General features: G+C 42.5%; 1 protein-coding gene across 4 annotated transcripts in view; it reads right to left on the bottom strand.

The window, feature by feature from the left end:
- The window catches only part of Tnfrsf19 (TNF receptor superfamily member 19), an 86,162-nt gene that overhangs the window by 55,858 nt on the left and 14,417 nt on the right, over positions 1–15,887 (bottom strand). For all 4 annotated transcript variants that reach the window (XM_060391080.1, XM_021650141.2, XM_060391082.1 and 1 more), the window contains exons 2-3: positions 14,378–14,470; positions 12,566–12,676 (exon numbers count right to left, since the gene is read on the bottom strand). In XM_060391080.1, coding sequence (XP_060247063.1) covers positions 12,566–12,676; positions 14,378–14,455 — 189 coding nt within the window. In that variant the 5' untranslated portion in view covers positions 14,456–14,470. The remainder of the gene's footprint in view (positions 1–12,565; positions 12,677–14,377; positions 14,471–15,887) is intronic.

Genomic DNA, 15,887 nt, shown 5'->3' with positions numbered 1-15,887 from the left:
GTCTCCTGGGAACTCTGCCAACATTGCTTATTGGGGAGAATTTTATTTAAAATATATTTCCTCTAAGACTTGTTATTTTCAGAAAACAATCTTAAAAAACTAGTCTGATATTATCGTTAAATTCATTAAAAAGTTAGTCCAGCTAATTAACGGTGCTAGCTCAGTGTATAATTCTACGAAGTGAATTAAGTAGAAACTTTGAATTAGCTGGAAACCAGGGAACCCGTTTCTAAGGAGTGAGCTCAGTGTGCGCTGCGGCAGCTCTGAGTGGCCACACACCCAAAGCACATAAACACAGCACACTGTAATTACGCATAATCTGGGCTGTAAGTAAACAGCACATAAATATTAAATTACCCCAATATACACTTCCGCTTTGATGTTTTTATTTCATTCAGTGAAACCAGGTGCTTAAAATGCCTTGAAATCTCGGGTCAAGAAATAACGACTGTGTGGAAAAGAGATCAACAGCTGACTTGGCCACAGAGCCTCCCACCACATCTGGGCAGGTGGGTGACAGTACCTTTGCACACTTGTGCCCTTCCCTAGCTAGGGATTGTGTCTTTTCCTTTGTGTATTGAAACCTACTACATATAAACATCTTTAAACACTTAAACACTACACCTTCCTTCTTCTTGGGCCCCTAAAATTGCATCCCTGCCACACAGGGAGACACTGGTCATGGGTTTGGGGATGACCTCTCTGCGCACAGACTAGGCATGCTACTCTGCAGCTCTTTGCTGTTGCACACTTGGCATGTTAGGGGAGTGCTCCAGGGGCGACAAGGGCACCGAGGGTGTGGGTACAGTGGGATGTGCCTGGCTGCTATACACTCACACAGCACCCGCAGGTTGGGCACTGAAGGAATTCACATTTGGCCAGCTGCCTGTCCACTCATCAGATCGCCTCACTGTACATCTAACAGAAAAGGACGTCAAATCTTACTCCCTAGAATGCTTAGGGAATAATTTCACACAGGTAAGTAAGGGCACAGGCTATGTTTGGGTTTAACTTTTTGACAAAGATTCTTCCTAGGTCACTGGTTCTCAACCTGTGGGTCACAAGCCCCTTGGCAAACTTCTAATCTCCAAAAAGATTTGCATTATGATTCATAACAGTTAGCAAAGTTACAGTTATGGAGTAGCAACGAAAAAGGTGTTACATGAGGAACTAACTGTATTGACGGAATCTACAATCTGTGCTGCCGGATCTTACCGGGGTAGCTCCTGTTCCTCCTAGATGGTCTTACTGAGAATCCTGTTGGATCAGTTTAACCAAAATCCCCAAGTCCCTTTTCCATCCTCTGCCATACGCCTTGCACACTCTCCATTCAGTACGGACCCCTCTGGCCAACGCTCTGCTCAGCACACACGCTCCTCTTCTGTGCCGCTTTCCTCGTGAAGTCCAGTTCTGTTCTGAGGTTCTTCCCTTGCTGTGGTAGCCCTGTGTGAACTCTAGCACTCTGCTGTCTGGTTCTGCTCCATCCTCGACATTTTCCAGGGTGGGAGGTAGAAAAGAGCATGTAGGGTGAGTGAAGGGAAGAGGAGGGGAGGAGGGTGAGCCTGGACATAGAATCACATTTGTTTTCTTTCTCTCTTTCCTTTTTTTCCATCTCTCTCTCACTCTGAGTCTGGATGTAAAATTGCATTTGTTTTCCTTCCTTCCCTTCCTTCCCTTCCTTTCTTCCTTCCTTCCTTCCTTCCTTCCTTCCTTCCTTCCTTCCTTCCTTCCTTCCTTTATAATGGAGGTTCTACCTTAAATACCAAGGGTTGAAATTTATATTTTGGCTTTAAAAATAGACTACCATCTTTATTTTTTAAATTATTTTATTTTTTAAATATATATAGATAAGATAGTAATGCAGTGGGAAAGGGTTCTTACTCTTCCTCTAAAACTATACAGGAAGCAGTCCACAATTGCAACTCTCCTCAATTCTTGCACCCACCAAATCAGCACAGGAAGGTAGACGGGAATGTTTGCTGATAGACATGGATGATACTGTTCAAAGCAGTATTTCCTAAAGATTCCGTTTAGGAATTAAGTTCTCAGGCGCACAGCCTGTCATGGTGCCCTCCTCAGCCAGGAGTCTGGCAACTCTCTGCCCAAGATTCCCCAGCCACACTTGGTGGTTATCCAGTAGTGAGGTGACTCAAAACCGGCAGTCCCTAAACCCCCTTCTCTCTTTGCAAAGCCAACCAACACTTAGCAAAACACAGACTGGTGCCACCCACAGAGGAAGGCTAGTTCCCCAGACTACAGGGGGCCTCCTAGATTCTCTGTGTCCAGGAACAGCTTCCCTCTAGGGCTTCTAGGCCTAACAGCACTATTTATTTGTACAGCCAGTAAGTTATTTGCTTGGGTTCTTTGAACTTTAAAAGTTAAATGTTAGATTCCAAATTTAAATGGAATAGAAGTTATTCGTGGAGAAAACCAGGGGAACAAAAATGGAAATGTCAAATTAGATTTATATGGCTCGTGCTTGGAAATCAGATTTTTAATTTCCTTTAAGAAAATATCACCAAAGACTATGAAAACCTGTACTGGGGGGGGGGGGTTAAAGAAAAATGACAAGTGGGAACTTGTTACTATCCACTGAACGTGGAGGGCTCACTTGTACAACTAAAGAAAACAATGAGCTACTTAAAAGACAGAAATGAGTCTTTTTGAAATATATAATTGAAAATCATATTAATTTTGGTGACTTTACTCACAGGGATGAAAACCATTTTGAAAAATTACACATCTTTTGAAAGCCTGAACCTGGACGCTTGCCCTCTAGGGAAAGTGGGTTGTTTACAAGAGTTTCTCTTTTTTTACATTAACGAAAGTCATCCCAATAATTGGTTAGAAAAGCTTACTTTGAAAACCATGCCAAAAGCTTGAAGCCTGCTTCAAGTGGTTCAGGCAAAAACTAGTTTCCTGATTTACTGCTGTGAGGCGATCGTGTTAAAAGCACATTGTTGGCATTCACTCTCTGGGAGGAGGAGGGGCCAGTGCTGGCGAATTCTAGGCAGCAGGAATTAAAAACTCTAAAGGTTACTTTGTGCAAACAAAAGAATCCCCCTCTCCCTATATCTCACCAGAGTCGAAAGGATGCTGAAAACAAATGGCACTCAGGCATCCTTACAGCCCCATGTGCCCGGCAGGTACCACCAAGGCTATGTAAGCAGTGTTTAGGGTTTCCTCTGTGACATGGAAAAACATTCTCAACCATGTTAGAAGCTTTCAAAGGAGAATACAGTGTGTGTGTGTGTGTGTGTGTGTGTGTGTGTGTGTACATCTCAGCAGGCTGAAGTTGCCCAAACAGGCTCCAAATGGCTCACTTATCTATCATACTCTTTCCAAAAATATAGTTGCAGGAACTATTTGTTAAGCTAGATGATAAAAGCAACCAGAAGGAGCAGAGGGATTTAGGACTTTGAGGAGAGGAGCGTGGGAACCGAGAACTAATGAAATGAGACTGCTCAGCCCAGCGCTGGGAGCATCTTCCGGTGTGGGGAACGGACAAGGACATTTGCTTTAGAACATGGTACTCTGACTGAACTTCCAGAAGATACGTTATGATTTCTCAGCTTTACCTTACAATTCAAAAGCCAGAGTCTCAAAGGGCTTCACTTAAACTGAAATGTCTATTTTCTCAGTAGCACTAGCTAAACACATTTCAAACATTCAACAGCCATAGTGGCTAATGGTTCCCAAAGTGGGTGCTGAATGCACAGACCATTGTCACTGGAGCAGCATCCACTGGAGCAGCATCAGAATGAGAAAGGTCATAACTCCAGGTGGCTACCCCACCCCTGACCCTGGCATATGGTGGACTAGCCACAACACCAACAAGCCAATCAACCTCCAAGTGATTGTTGTTCATCCCTAAGATGGGAACAATCACAGTTCTCTGACTTAGGACATGTGGTATGAAGACTCTATTATTTAGTACCCAAAAGTCACATGCTAACATCTGCTAGTTTATGTTGGTTACATTATCTGTCATCATAACTGCAAGGTATCTCTTACAGAATAACAGATATGGGCTAGAGAGAAGGCCTAGTGGTAAGAGCACTGGCTGAAGATTCATAGGGCCCAGATTCAATTCTCAGCACGCATATGGCAGCTCACAACCATCTGTAACTCCAATCCCCTGGAATCCAACACCCTCTTCTAAATTCTGTGGGTAACAAGCACACACGATCCACAGACATACAGGCAAAAGCATAAAAAAGGAACTAAAAAACCACAAACATTAAAATAAGTAAATAAAACAACAAAGTATATATGGGAAATGGTCTCTTTTGTTAAGAGATGTCCCTAAACAGAACACAACACAACCTCAACTCTTCAGGATTTATGAGAGGTTCAGATAGCTAAGTTACAGTGGCAGAGAAGGGAGGAGTGTCAATTAAAATAGCCAACATATTATTGTCAGAGTTGGGTCTCTATGTAGACATCCTCTTATCGAATACCTGACAGGAGGTAAAAGGGGGCTGAGCCCCACTAATCCCATCCAACAGGTTCACCAGCATCTCCAGGAACACTGCTCTAGCAGCTGCCAGCAAGCCTCAACTACGTATTAAAGATGGCAGAAACCTAACCAATAACAGGGAAGCCCAGAGACCTCGAGGAAAAACAGAGCTGAAAATCTTACAAAGAAAATAATAACTAGGAGTCATAAAACCACAGATGGAAAATGTACCCATATCTGCCTCCTTTAGATTGAAAACACATATAAGATACACGCTTACAGTGGAAAGCACATTATGGCCCTGGAGTATGATGATTCAAACGGACACCGCATCTTGGAGAAAGGAGGGCTGAGGATGTGGCTCAGCAGTGGAGTGCTTGCCTAGTGTGTGCACGCACAGTACCACACATAGCAAAATGAGTAAACTAAAACTAAGGTTCCCCAGAGGCTCTTCTATCTAGGGAAAACAAACTTTATTTTACTCTTTAAATAAAATTTTAGGGTTTTTGTTATTCATTCCATTCACTGAGCAAAAACCAAGATTAAAGACTTTATAAAATAGATTACTTGTATACAAATTCATTAATATCCATATTGTTAGATGTTGAGTATCTTTAAAAAAATAAATACCCAAGGTGGATGAATTCATTGAACACCTGGACAATTGTATTGTGCTAGGGGCCAGGCAGGCTGAACAGTAAGGCAACAAAGCAAAGGAGCTGCCACGTGTTAACATATTAACGTATTAACATATGTGTGGAGCACCATGCACACCAGGGCACTGTGGGTATGGTAGCTGTTTCAACGCTTAGTGAGAACAGCTACCTAGGTGTCTTAGTCACTATTCTATTGCTGCGACAAGACAGCATGACCAAGGCGAATTATAAAGGCATTTAAGCGGACTGGGTTTCAGAGGGTTAGAGTCCATGAGGGCAGAGCAAAGACATGTCGGGAGGAACAGCTGAGAGCTCACATCTTGATGCACAACAGGAGGCAGAGAAGGCACTGGTGATGGCATCGGTCTTTTGAAACCTCAAAGCCCATCCTCAGTGAGACACCTCCTTCAAAAGGCTACACCTCCTTAATCTTTCCCAAACAGCTGCACAAAGTCGGGGACCAAGTGTTCAAACATATGAGCCTATGGGGCCATTCTCCTTCAAACCACCACACTATGGAAACAGATTCTGTAGGGATCTGAAATACAGAAACTCTTTTAATAAGAGCAGATTGAACTGAGAACCTTGTACACATACAAGCACTCTACCATTGAGAACGATTCTCCGCTCATCTGCTGCTTTATCTTTGGGGTTGTAGGATCCACATGTCAATTTTCATTGCAGGTGAAACCATCTATGTATGAATGAATGTATGCTACTGAAAGACACATCTTCTCTAATGGGGCCAAACATGCCTGTCATGAAAGGTGAAAACAAAGAGCATTGTGTATCAGTGAAGGGGCAGAAAACAGAGGTTGTAAAGGGTCCAGATTTGGGTCTGTAGTGAGGCTCATATGAGCCAGGTGGGAACGTGGTGACCAGAGTAGGGTTCCTGACTAAGAACAGGGCAGAAAGATGGGAAGGGGGTGGTGTGGGACAGTCAGAGGAACCTTGTTTCAGTATTTCAAAAATCTAAGAAAGTAGAAAAATGCTATTTGCTCTTTCACTCATTCATTGAAGCCAAATACTCCTGTCCTCCTTCATGGTGGCTGTTCAATGCAAAACATCTTACCAGATAATAGTCTCAAAAATTGATCGTTATTTATTTTATAAAGACTTCATGTTTCTCTTGTTTCTTTGTTCTTATTTGTTGCTGTTTTTAAACTGGAAATCATGATTCTCTGCCTCAGAGAGATAATTCCTGATAACTCCTGAGTATCAGGAATTATAAACATATACCGCCATGCCCAACTAAGACTTCATTATGTTAAGATTTTAAAACAATTTTGTGTACATGTTTGAAAGTGAGAAGCACACGTATGTGGAGATGCCAGAAGCCAATATGACATCTTCCTCATACACTCAGGAACTTATTTTTTGAGACAGGGTCTCAGACTAAACGTGGGCTGACCAGTTTGGCTAGATCAGAAACCAGCTGCTTCTAGGAATCCTCTTGTCTCTACAGCCTTAGTACTGGGATTATAGGTGCATGCTCCATGCCAGGAATTTCTAAATGTGGTGTCTGGGGGGGATCAAGTCTAGGGCTTGTACTCAAAGCCCTTTACCAACTAGGTCATCTCATCCTTCAAAACCAAGACCAGTGCTGGGTTTACAGTAAAATGGAGAAAGGGGGATTTTGAGACGTCAGCCGTCCCCACTTACCTTTCACCCCCACTCCCATCCCGCACCCTGTTCCCTACGTAGCCTCTCCCATGATCAGCATCTCCTGCCTGAATGGCACATTTGTTTCAGTCCACTCAGTCCCTGATTACTGTTCTATCACCGGAGGCCTCTCCTCTTAGGGGTCAGCCCCAGTGTTACACAATTTACAGGTTTGGACAACCATAGGTGGGCGCCCTGTTTCCTACCCACTCATCCCTCTCTTCCCTGACTTATGGCAAACACCAACCTCTCTGCTATCTCCAAACTGTCACCACATATGCATTTAAGGTCCTCCATGTCTTTTCATAGCTTTATCTCAGTTTTATTTTTAGGGCAGAATAATATTTCATTGACTGGATGGTTTGGTTTCTCTCCTACCAAAGGATAACTGAATCCCTCACAGGTTTTGGTAATGGTGAGTAAAGCTGCTTCTATAAACCACCCTGTCAGATTCTGCACAGATCCATGCTTTAATTCCTCTGGGTAAGTACTAACTACAGGGTTGTTCCAGAAGGCATTCTTTATCAGGTTAAGTAAATTCCCCCCTTCATTTCTGGTTTACTGAGGGTTTTCATTTTGAATGGGTATTGAATATTTTTCAAATGGTTATTGATATGACACATGTTTTTTTTCTTCCTTAATGTGTTGATGTAAAGAATTACCCTCATTGAGTTTCAAATGTTAAACCAGCCTTGCATGGCAAGAACAAATCCCACCAAGTCATGATACTACACTGCCTGGTGAGATATTGTAAGGACAAAGTGGAATATTCTTGGTATGAATTTGTTATATTTTCATGTCTATGTTCATGAGAGTTATTGTTCTGTTGTTTGTTTTGTTCAGTTTGGTTTGGTTTTTCGAAAACGGGTTTCTCTGTGTAGCCTTGGCTGTCCTGGACTCAATTTGTGTATAGACCAGACTGGCCTCCATCTCACAGAGATCCACCTGCCTCTACTTCTCTGAGTGCTGGGATCAAAGGTGTACACCACCACGCGTGGCTTGTAGCTCTCCTGTTCTGGTGATATTTTTATCTGATTTTGGTATTAGGTGCTGTTAACCTGACATTCACTGCGTGAGTCTGTGTTCTCTGCTTCCGTATTACAGGACAGACTGGGAATGTTGCTCTAATTCCTTAACTGGTGAACTCTTGGTACATTCTGTCTTGGTACTTTTCGCATGACAGTTTATTTACAATTATTGAGTGGGTCGCCTCAGTAAGTAAGGACTGTTTTCTTTTGTGTGTTTTGATAGATTGTGTCTTTCTTACACTTGGTACATTTTATGTGAGAGATTGTAGGTGTTGAATCTGCAGTAATCCTTTCTTTCATTTGTGATATTTGTGGTATGGGTCCTATTTCTTACTTCCTCACTTACCCTGGTTAGAGGGTTATCATTGCTTTTTGTTTGCTTGCTTTTTTGTTTTTATCATTGTGAAGAATCAATTTTTGCTTTTATTAGTTTTCCTTTTCGATGTCCTGTTTTCATTTTTCTTTCCCTATGTAATTTATTTTCTTCTCAGTTTGGATTTAATTTGTTCTCTAGTTTCCCAATACAGAAGCCTAGATAGTGGCTTTTGATCTTTCTTTCCTAATAAATGCAACACTTCTACACACTTATTCTAAGTACTGCTTCATTTCATCTTACACATTTTTATTTTTCCGAGACAGGGTTTCTCTGTGTAGCCTTGGCTGTCCTGGACTCACTTTGTAGAGCAGGCTGACCTACAATTCCCAGAGATCTGCCTGCCTCTGCCTCCCTCTGCCTCCCGAGTGCTGGGATTAAAGACGTGTGCCTTCATTTCACACATTTTTATAAGCCTGTTGTCATTTTTTCAGGAAAAGTAAGTTTCTTCTGTCAATGGCTCGTGGGTTACTTACTTAGCATGATGGTTTTTAAATCTCCAAGTACCTGAGAACTTTTCCAACTATCTTCCTGTTCCTGTTTTCTGCTGTGTTCTTTTGTCTTTTGGTGGACAGGTCACACCTACATTTCAAATATTCTTTTAAATGTGTTAGGAAGCACTTAACAACCTGACATGTGGTCCAGGCTGCTGAGTCTTTCACGGAAGCTTGAGAAGAACGTCTATTCTGCTGGCACTAGAAGACTCTCAGTGACATCTAGCTGGATTGATGGCAGTGCCACTGTCAGCTCTGATCTTGCTAAGAGTCTGCTTGCGGCTCTGCTGGTTTCCTAAGTCCCCACTCTCCTGGGGAATTTGCTGTTCACTCAGTCTTTTTCTCCTGGGTCACTCAAACCCCATTTCCTCTTTTCCTTCCTTTCTTCTTTTATTTTTTATTTATTTATTTATTTTTTGACTAAAAATTCACTACGTAGTGCACGATGGTTTTACATCCTGGATCCCATTGAAAGGAGGGTTGGAGTTACACACCAGGGCCACCATACCTGAATTCTCCTTCACTTTAGAAGGACAACTTCACACTGCACGGAATTCTGGAGTAGTAGGTTTTTCTCTTAACACTTTTCTCTTAACACTACTTTCTCTTTGTTCACCTGCTCCCCGAGGAGTCAGATTCAGTCCCCTCTCTGTCCTCTTGTAAATAAGGTGGTGCTTCTCCCCACTTGTCTTAAGACTGACTTCCCCCTTTAATCTTTATTCTGGTTTCTTGTTTCGGAGGTGTCCACCGGTAAGTCTTCAAGCTCCGAGAACCTCTCCTTAGTGGTATCTAGTCTACCGATGGCCTAGTAAAAGCATTCTTCATTACTTATTTACTTACTCATTATTTAAGTTCTCTCTGAAAAATTCCATCTCTCTTCTTACTCTTTGTTTACACTGCCCATCTATCTCAAATAATGCCCACTTTATCTTATACAGCACATCCCAACAGTATTTTAAACTCTTTTTTTATGATAATACCAATTCTTCCACCATGTTTCCTATACTTGCTCTGTCTCTTCAAATTGAGTTTTTGCCTTTTAGTATGCTTTTTCTTGTGCTTCATAGTTTTTTGTTACAAATCATGCCTGATGAACTGGATAAAGACCTATACAGGTCTTTAGTGTGGGAAAGCTGGGAGGGCTAGGAAGCAGGCCCTAACCTATGTCTGTCTTTCTGTGCACCTGTGTCTTTGGACTACGACCTTCAAGGTCCACATATGCGTGTGCGCCGCGCGCGCACACACAAAGGCACACAGGCTCTCTCTTTCTCTTTCTCTCTCTGACCCCCCTTTGTCCCCTTACCCTTACCCTCTCTCCCCCATTGCTTCTGAAATAGGATAAATAGAGTGAGCTGGCACTGGTCTTTCCCCTCTCCCCTGTCACTTAGGTAATAGCCCAACTAGTCACCCTCCAGTTTCTCCCAAAGGTGAGTAGTGTTCTGGCTTCCTTAAAAAGCACCCACTCCCCACTCCCCACCTTGCTGGAAGAGAACTGTTCTCTTTACTGTATATCATGAGAATCCCCTTGATACCCTGGAGGTAACGTGCAGAGCTCTGAATTCTACCTCTCTAGACCAAGGCGTTGGCAGTTTGTCAAGGACAGTTGGGCCCTGCCCCAGAGGGAGGCTGTGTGGCCACGTATTGAGATTCTTTGTATCTGCCTGACTCCCAAGGGTTCACTTCTCAGAGAGCTCAGGGCAGCTGATCCTTGAGTTTGTTCAGCTGCAGAGAAGCCCCTGGTCTGTGCAACCAGAGACTATGGAATGTTTTTGTTTTCTTTTTTTCCATTAAAAGACTTTACAGCAGGTTGAACCTTCACCTTCTGGTCTGATTCTCTAGCTATGTATTTTATATTCTCCACAGTCAAAGGATGAAGATAAGAGAATAAACTTTTAGAAAGGGTTTTCTCATCTCAGAGTGCATGACGTTACACTCATCTGTTCACAGTGTTAAGGCAAAATGCTCTCACAGGGTGGAACAGTCACCTATTTCCCTCCTGGCTGCCCAGCACTTGAATTTGTTTGCTGGCCCTGGCCCTGCTATCTACCCAATATGGCAGAACCTAAATCTGAAATAAACACTGGTACCATCAAGAGGTACTGAAACCTTTCTGGTGAGATGTAGGTGTCAGAGCGCTGGAAGCCATTTCAATACAGATGTAAAGTCGGGTCTCTGAAAGCCACCTCTGACTCAACCAGAAAAGCCCTCTCTACAGTGGGACTTATGGACCTCATAACTCTTCGTTTCCTGCTATTTGTACGTTGTGGATCAAAAACCCATGAAGGATAGGCACGATAAATAAGAGCAGTCTGCAGAGGAGAGGGCTTTCCTTTTAAAGGTCATTTTAAAGGAAAACAAAAATCCATTGTCTCTTTTCTAATGGAAAGCTCTGACACTTCATTGAGAACAAAACATTACACCAATTCTCCACAACTGGTAACATCTGCAAAAGGTCAAAGAATAAAGCAAATGAGTGTTTAGCTTAGAAGAGGCCAAGAGAGAAACTGTGAAATCTCAGCAGCTGTGAGGGGAATTTTTATTTATTTATTTATTTATTTGTATTTCATGTGCATTAGTGTTTGGACTGTATGGGGGTGTTGGACCCCCTGGAACTGGAGTCCCAGGCAACTGTGAGCTGCCATGTGTGCTGGGAACTGAACTCTGTCCTCTGAAAGAGCAGCCAGTGCTCCTAACCACTGAATCATCTCTGCAGCAGGGGAATTTCTTAATTGTTTGGATGAGCTTCCCTCACATTGAGAACGTGTATCTCTATATTTTCAATTGTTAAAGCAGTGCCTGGCAGAGAGCTAAGAGCTGGCAGGATTCTGGTATTGTAATTTCTATGGCCCATCACCGGCTTTCTATTTGTAAATGCTTCCCCTTCCTCACCTGCCGACACATGTGAGATGGACTAAAATGTTGCTTTATGTATAATAAAGAGATGGTGGCCCAGGGTTGGGGCAGAAAGTATAGCGATCAGGACTTCTAGGCAGAGAGAAGAGATGGGCAGACAGAGAGACACAGAAGAGAACAGAAAGAATAGGATGGAGCGGTAAGCAGGTAGTCAGAACCACGTGGGGAGAGGAGATGGTGGAGAAGTTAGGATAAGTTTAGATAAACTAGCTGAGAGACCGCCCCAGCAAAAGGCCAGCAGCTTTAAATTATATACAAGTCTTACTCAAACTGCAAGTGGTTTTGCAAAAGCCCTGAAATACTTAATGAGCAGGATTTAAAATGTACAATTTAAAGTGCTCTCTGGAGTGCAGACACTTAGAGCAGTAAGATTGAAACACTTGCTTCCTTCAATACCCTGGGTTTCCTCAGAACACAGTTGACTGGTAGTGATAACATTTAGTTTAAGAAAAAGAAGGCCAGGCTGGGTAGTGGTAGTGTACGCCTTTAATCCCAGCACTTGGGAGGCAAAGGTAGACAGATCTCCATGAGTTTGAGGCCAGCCTGGTCTATAGAGTGAGTTCCAGGACATCCATGGCTACACAGAGAAACCGTCTCAAAAAAAAAAAAAAAGAAAAAAAAGGAAGGCCCCCCAAAACAGTAGGTATTTTTAATTTCATTATTTCACCCTTAGTTATTTATGTTTTACTTTTAAGCTTTAAGTAAAGTACTGGTTCTTTGCGAGTAATCCCCCACACATTCCATCGCTGAAACACTAAGTTATATACATCAACGCTATTTGTAGAATTCTGGTATTAGAATCTACTTATCTCAAAAAGATGCAGGGATCAGAGAGGAATTCTATGATACCTTGCTGAAGGGCCATAATGTGCCAAGAATTCCGTCATGTCACCCAAGGTGCTGCTAACAGTCAACGAAAAGAATCTGGTTTAAAGAAATGCAATTTCAAATACAAGTACAACTGTGTACTTGATATGTACCTTGGACAACTCCATGCCAGGTCCACACTGTTTGCAGAGGACACAATTTCCAGACCGATCCTTGAATTCTTGCTGTCGGCAGTCTCCGGTTTCACAGATCACTTTACATGACTGAAACAAAACAAAACAAAATGTTTCCCCACATGTTACCTTCAGGCAAAAGAGGAAGGGCGTCTGCACCGTTACTGACATACACTGAGAGTAAAAACTGCCTTAGAGTGGCGCTCACTTAATTTTCGCTTTAAGAAGAAATAGCACTTTCTGAATGAGGCCATGGGACAAGTAAGTCTTTAACTCAAATCCTTCCTACCCCATGACGTGTTCATTCATCCCATAACCAAGACCCCTGGTCCTAGCCTGAATGGTAGTTCCCATCTGTTTCCTCTCTCATTACTCACATGATATGTGGCAAAGCAAGCCTGCAGGGACCCCAGGGCTTCTGCTACCTGAAAGTTGCTGTACTAAAACAAACCAAACTGTTAGAATTGTAAATGAATAGAAACATAATCAACTCCAACAACACAAATTCAGGGGAGATGGACTCACACCACCACAAACACTTGGGATTATACTTTAGACATTCCTGCGTTTGATTTTTAAGAAGTTGTTGTTGTTGTTCACTTATTGGATCTGAAGATGTAGTTCAGGCTGGCTTCAACCTCCTGACCCTTCCGCCTCCTCTCCCCAGGAACTGCCACCTACCTAGACAAAAAGTCTAGGTGCAGAACCTTTACAGAGAAAGCCTCCTTAAGAACTCCTATCTGGCTCACAACCTCCCAAGGATGGGGATGACAAGCTCTGAACTCTTCCAAACAGAGTGCTTCACAAACCTGAACTCACACCCCATCTGATTACTATCCAGCATTTCCTAGCACTGAACAAAGCACTTTGGCTCAGAGCACAGACTTTAGGTAGAAAAATTATTCTGAGATTAAACAAAAAAGTAATAACTAAAAATTACCCCAAATTAATTAGCTGCATTAATTTAGCGCTATCTCTCTACTAAAAACAAGTTCATGTTATTACTGTCATTCTTTAAATTTGCTTTAAAATATTTTTACATATATTTGTTTGTTTACGTAGTTTCTTATTTGTGTGTAGTGCACATGCAACAGCACTCATGTGGAAGTCAGTTCTCTCTGCCCCCAGTCATCAGACTTGATGGCAAGTGCTCTTACCTACTGAGCCACCTCGCTGGCCTTTACCTACTTATTAACAGACAACATTCTATTAAAACTATTAGTAATGGGCTGGGAACATAGCTCAATAGAGAGCTTGCCTAGTCCTGGGTTCAATCCTCAGCACTGTATAAACCCTATGCAGTGGAGGTGAATACATGAAATCCCAGCATTCAGGGGGTGGAGAGAAGAGAAAAGAAAAATGCTTTTTAAGGTTTATTTATTTACTATGCATACAATGTATATTTATTTGCATGTACATCCGCACACCAGAAGAGGGCACCAGATTTCATTTTAGATGGTTGTGAGCTACCATTTGGTTGCTGGGAATTGAACTAGACCTCTGGAAGGGCAGCCAGTGCTCTTAACCTCTGAGCCATCTCTCAAGCCTGAAAAACACTTTTTAAATAATCTCATAAACAGAATATAGTATTTATACTATTTATTTTGGGGATTTTTTGGTGTTTGTTTGACAAAAGATCTTGCTACACAGCCCAGACTGGTCTTGAATTTACAACCTTCTTGCCTCAGCCTCAAGTGATGACGTTAGGTCTGTGTCACCATACCCATAACATGGGGCCATGACCTGAATTCTTTCTCCATATTCTTGTGAAAGAAGGAAAAGTGTACTTACCAAATAGCCTAGGAAAAGCATGGTGGTGAAGAGCACCCTCCCTTGGTCAAGCAGGACCTTGAAAGCCATTGCTCTCATCAGACGTGTTTATCCCTGAAGAATGTAAGTCAAAAAGGAAGACACAGTTAACATTCAGAGACTTGGGGACCACTCTCTATCAAAGACCAGCTTTGACAGTCACCGGGACACTGAGGCAGGGCACAGATCCGGCTGCTGGCTGGTGACCCAACAGACTTTTTCTGAGGTTAACTTTCCAGGCCAGAACTGATCATTACCAGCGGTGGCTCCCACTGCTAGCAGCTAACTGAGGGTCCAGAAATTAACTATTCTTGGCTGTGGGCCAATGCTGGTAACTTCCGGGTGTGGGCCTACATCTACTACAGTTAGCAGGGGCTAAGAGTGATAGCTCCTAGGGGGTGCTTCCCGCATCTAAAAAGGAAAGGAAAGAAGGAGAGAAAAGGACATGCACACACTCTGACACTTGATGAAGACAGACTCCAGCAGGCAGGTTCCAACAAGCTTCTTTCAAGCTTCTCTTACTTTATATATATACATACACATGCACACACACACACATACATACATACACACACACATGTACATACATACGTACATACACATTCACACATCGGGTGGATGAAACGGATTCCAACCCAACCTTACACACATATATGTCTTGGTGGTTGGAACAAAGAGCATGTTCCAACCATGATTTTATTCTTTTTCCTACAGCTTATAAATCCCAGCAAAATCTTTTAAGCAGTAAAAAAAATCAAAATATGGTTACATTTTATTTTTCTTTTAAGTAAACAATTACAATGAGTATAGTAATGTGACCACCATAAGGCTCTGAATGTGACTTGTACTTTAAAAGAACCACTTTATTTTGCTTTATTTATGTGTATGGGTATTTTGCCTGTATAGATGTCTCTATACCACAGGCATGCATGGTACCCAAGGAAGCCAGAAGAGGGTGTTGGATCCTTAGGACTGAGTTACAAATACTTATGAGCTACCATGTAGGTGCTGGGAATTGAACCCAGATCCTCTGGAAGATCAGCCAGTGTCCTTGACTGCTGAGCCATCTCCCTAATCTAAGAGAACCACTTTTTAAAAAAAGACACGATAGGCCGGGAGAGATGGTTCAGTGTGTAAAATGACTTGTTACCAAGCGTGAGGACCTGAGTTCCAGCTCCAGGCCCCAAGAACCAACTTTTACAGTTGTCCTCAGACTGCACTTGTGGCACTCCCACATGTAACACACTCCCACACGGAATACATGACTATGCACTCCCATATGTAATACAATTCTGTAAAATTTGCTTACCTATGCAATACATGCAGAACTCCTACTGGCTCTGGACTCCCATCTTACACTGGGCTTTTCATTGCTACTTCATAACTGTAATTTTGCTACTGTTATGAATTATAATGTAAATATCTGTTTTCTAATGGTCTTAGGTGACCCTGTGAAAGGGTCAGTCAACCCCTGAAGGGTCAGGACCCACAG

The sequence above is a fragment of the Meriones unguiculatus genome, chromosome 9 (genome assembly GCF_030254825.1).
Source record: "Meriones unguiculatus strain TT.TT164.6M chromosome 9, Bangor_MerUng_6.1, whole genome shotgun sequence".
Classification (NCBI taxonomy): domain Eukaryota; kingdom Metazoa; phylum Chordata; class Mammalia; order Rodentia; family Muridae; genus Meriones; species Meriones unguiculatus.
Note: the sequence above shows the minus strand (reverse complement) of the source record. Positions and strands in the feature narration are given on the sequence as shown.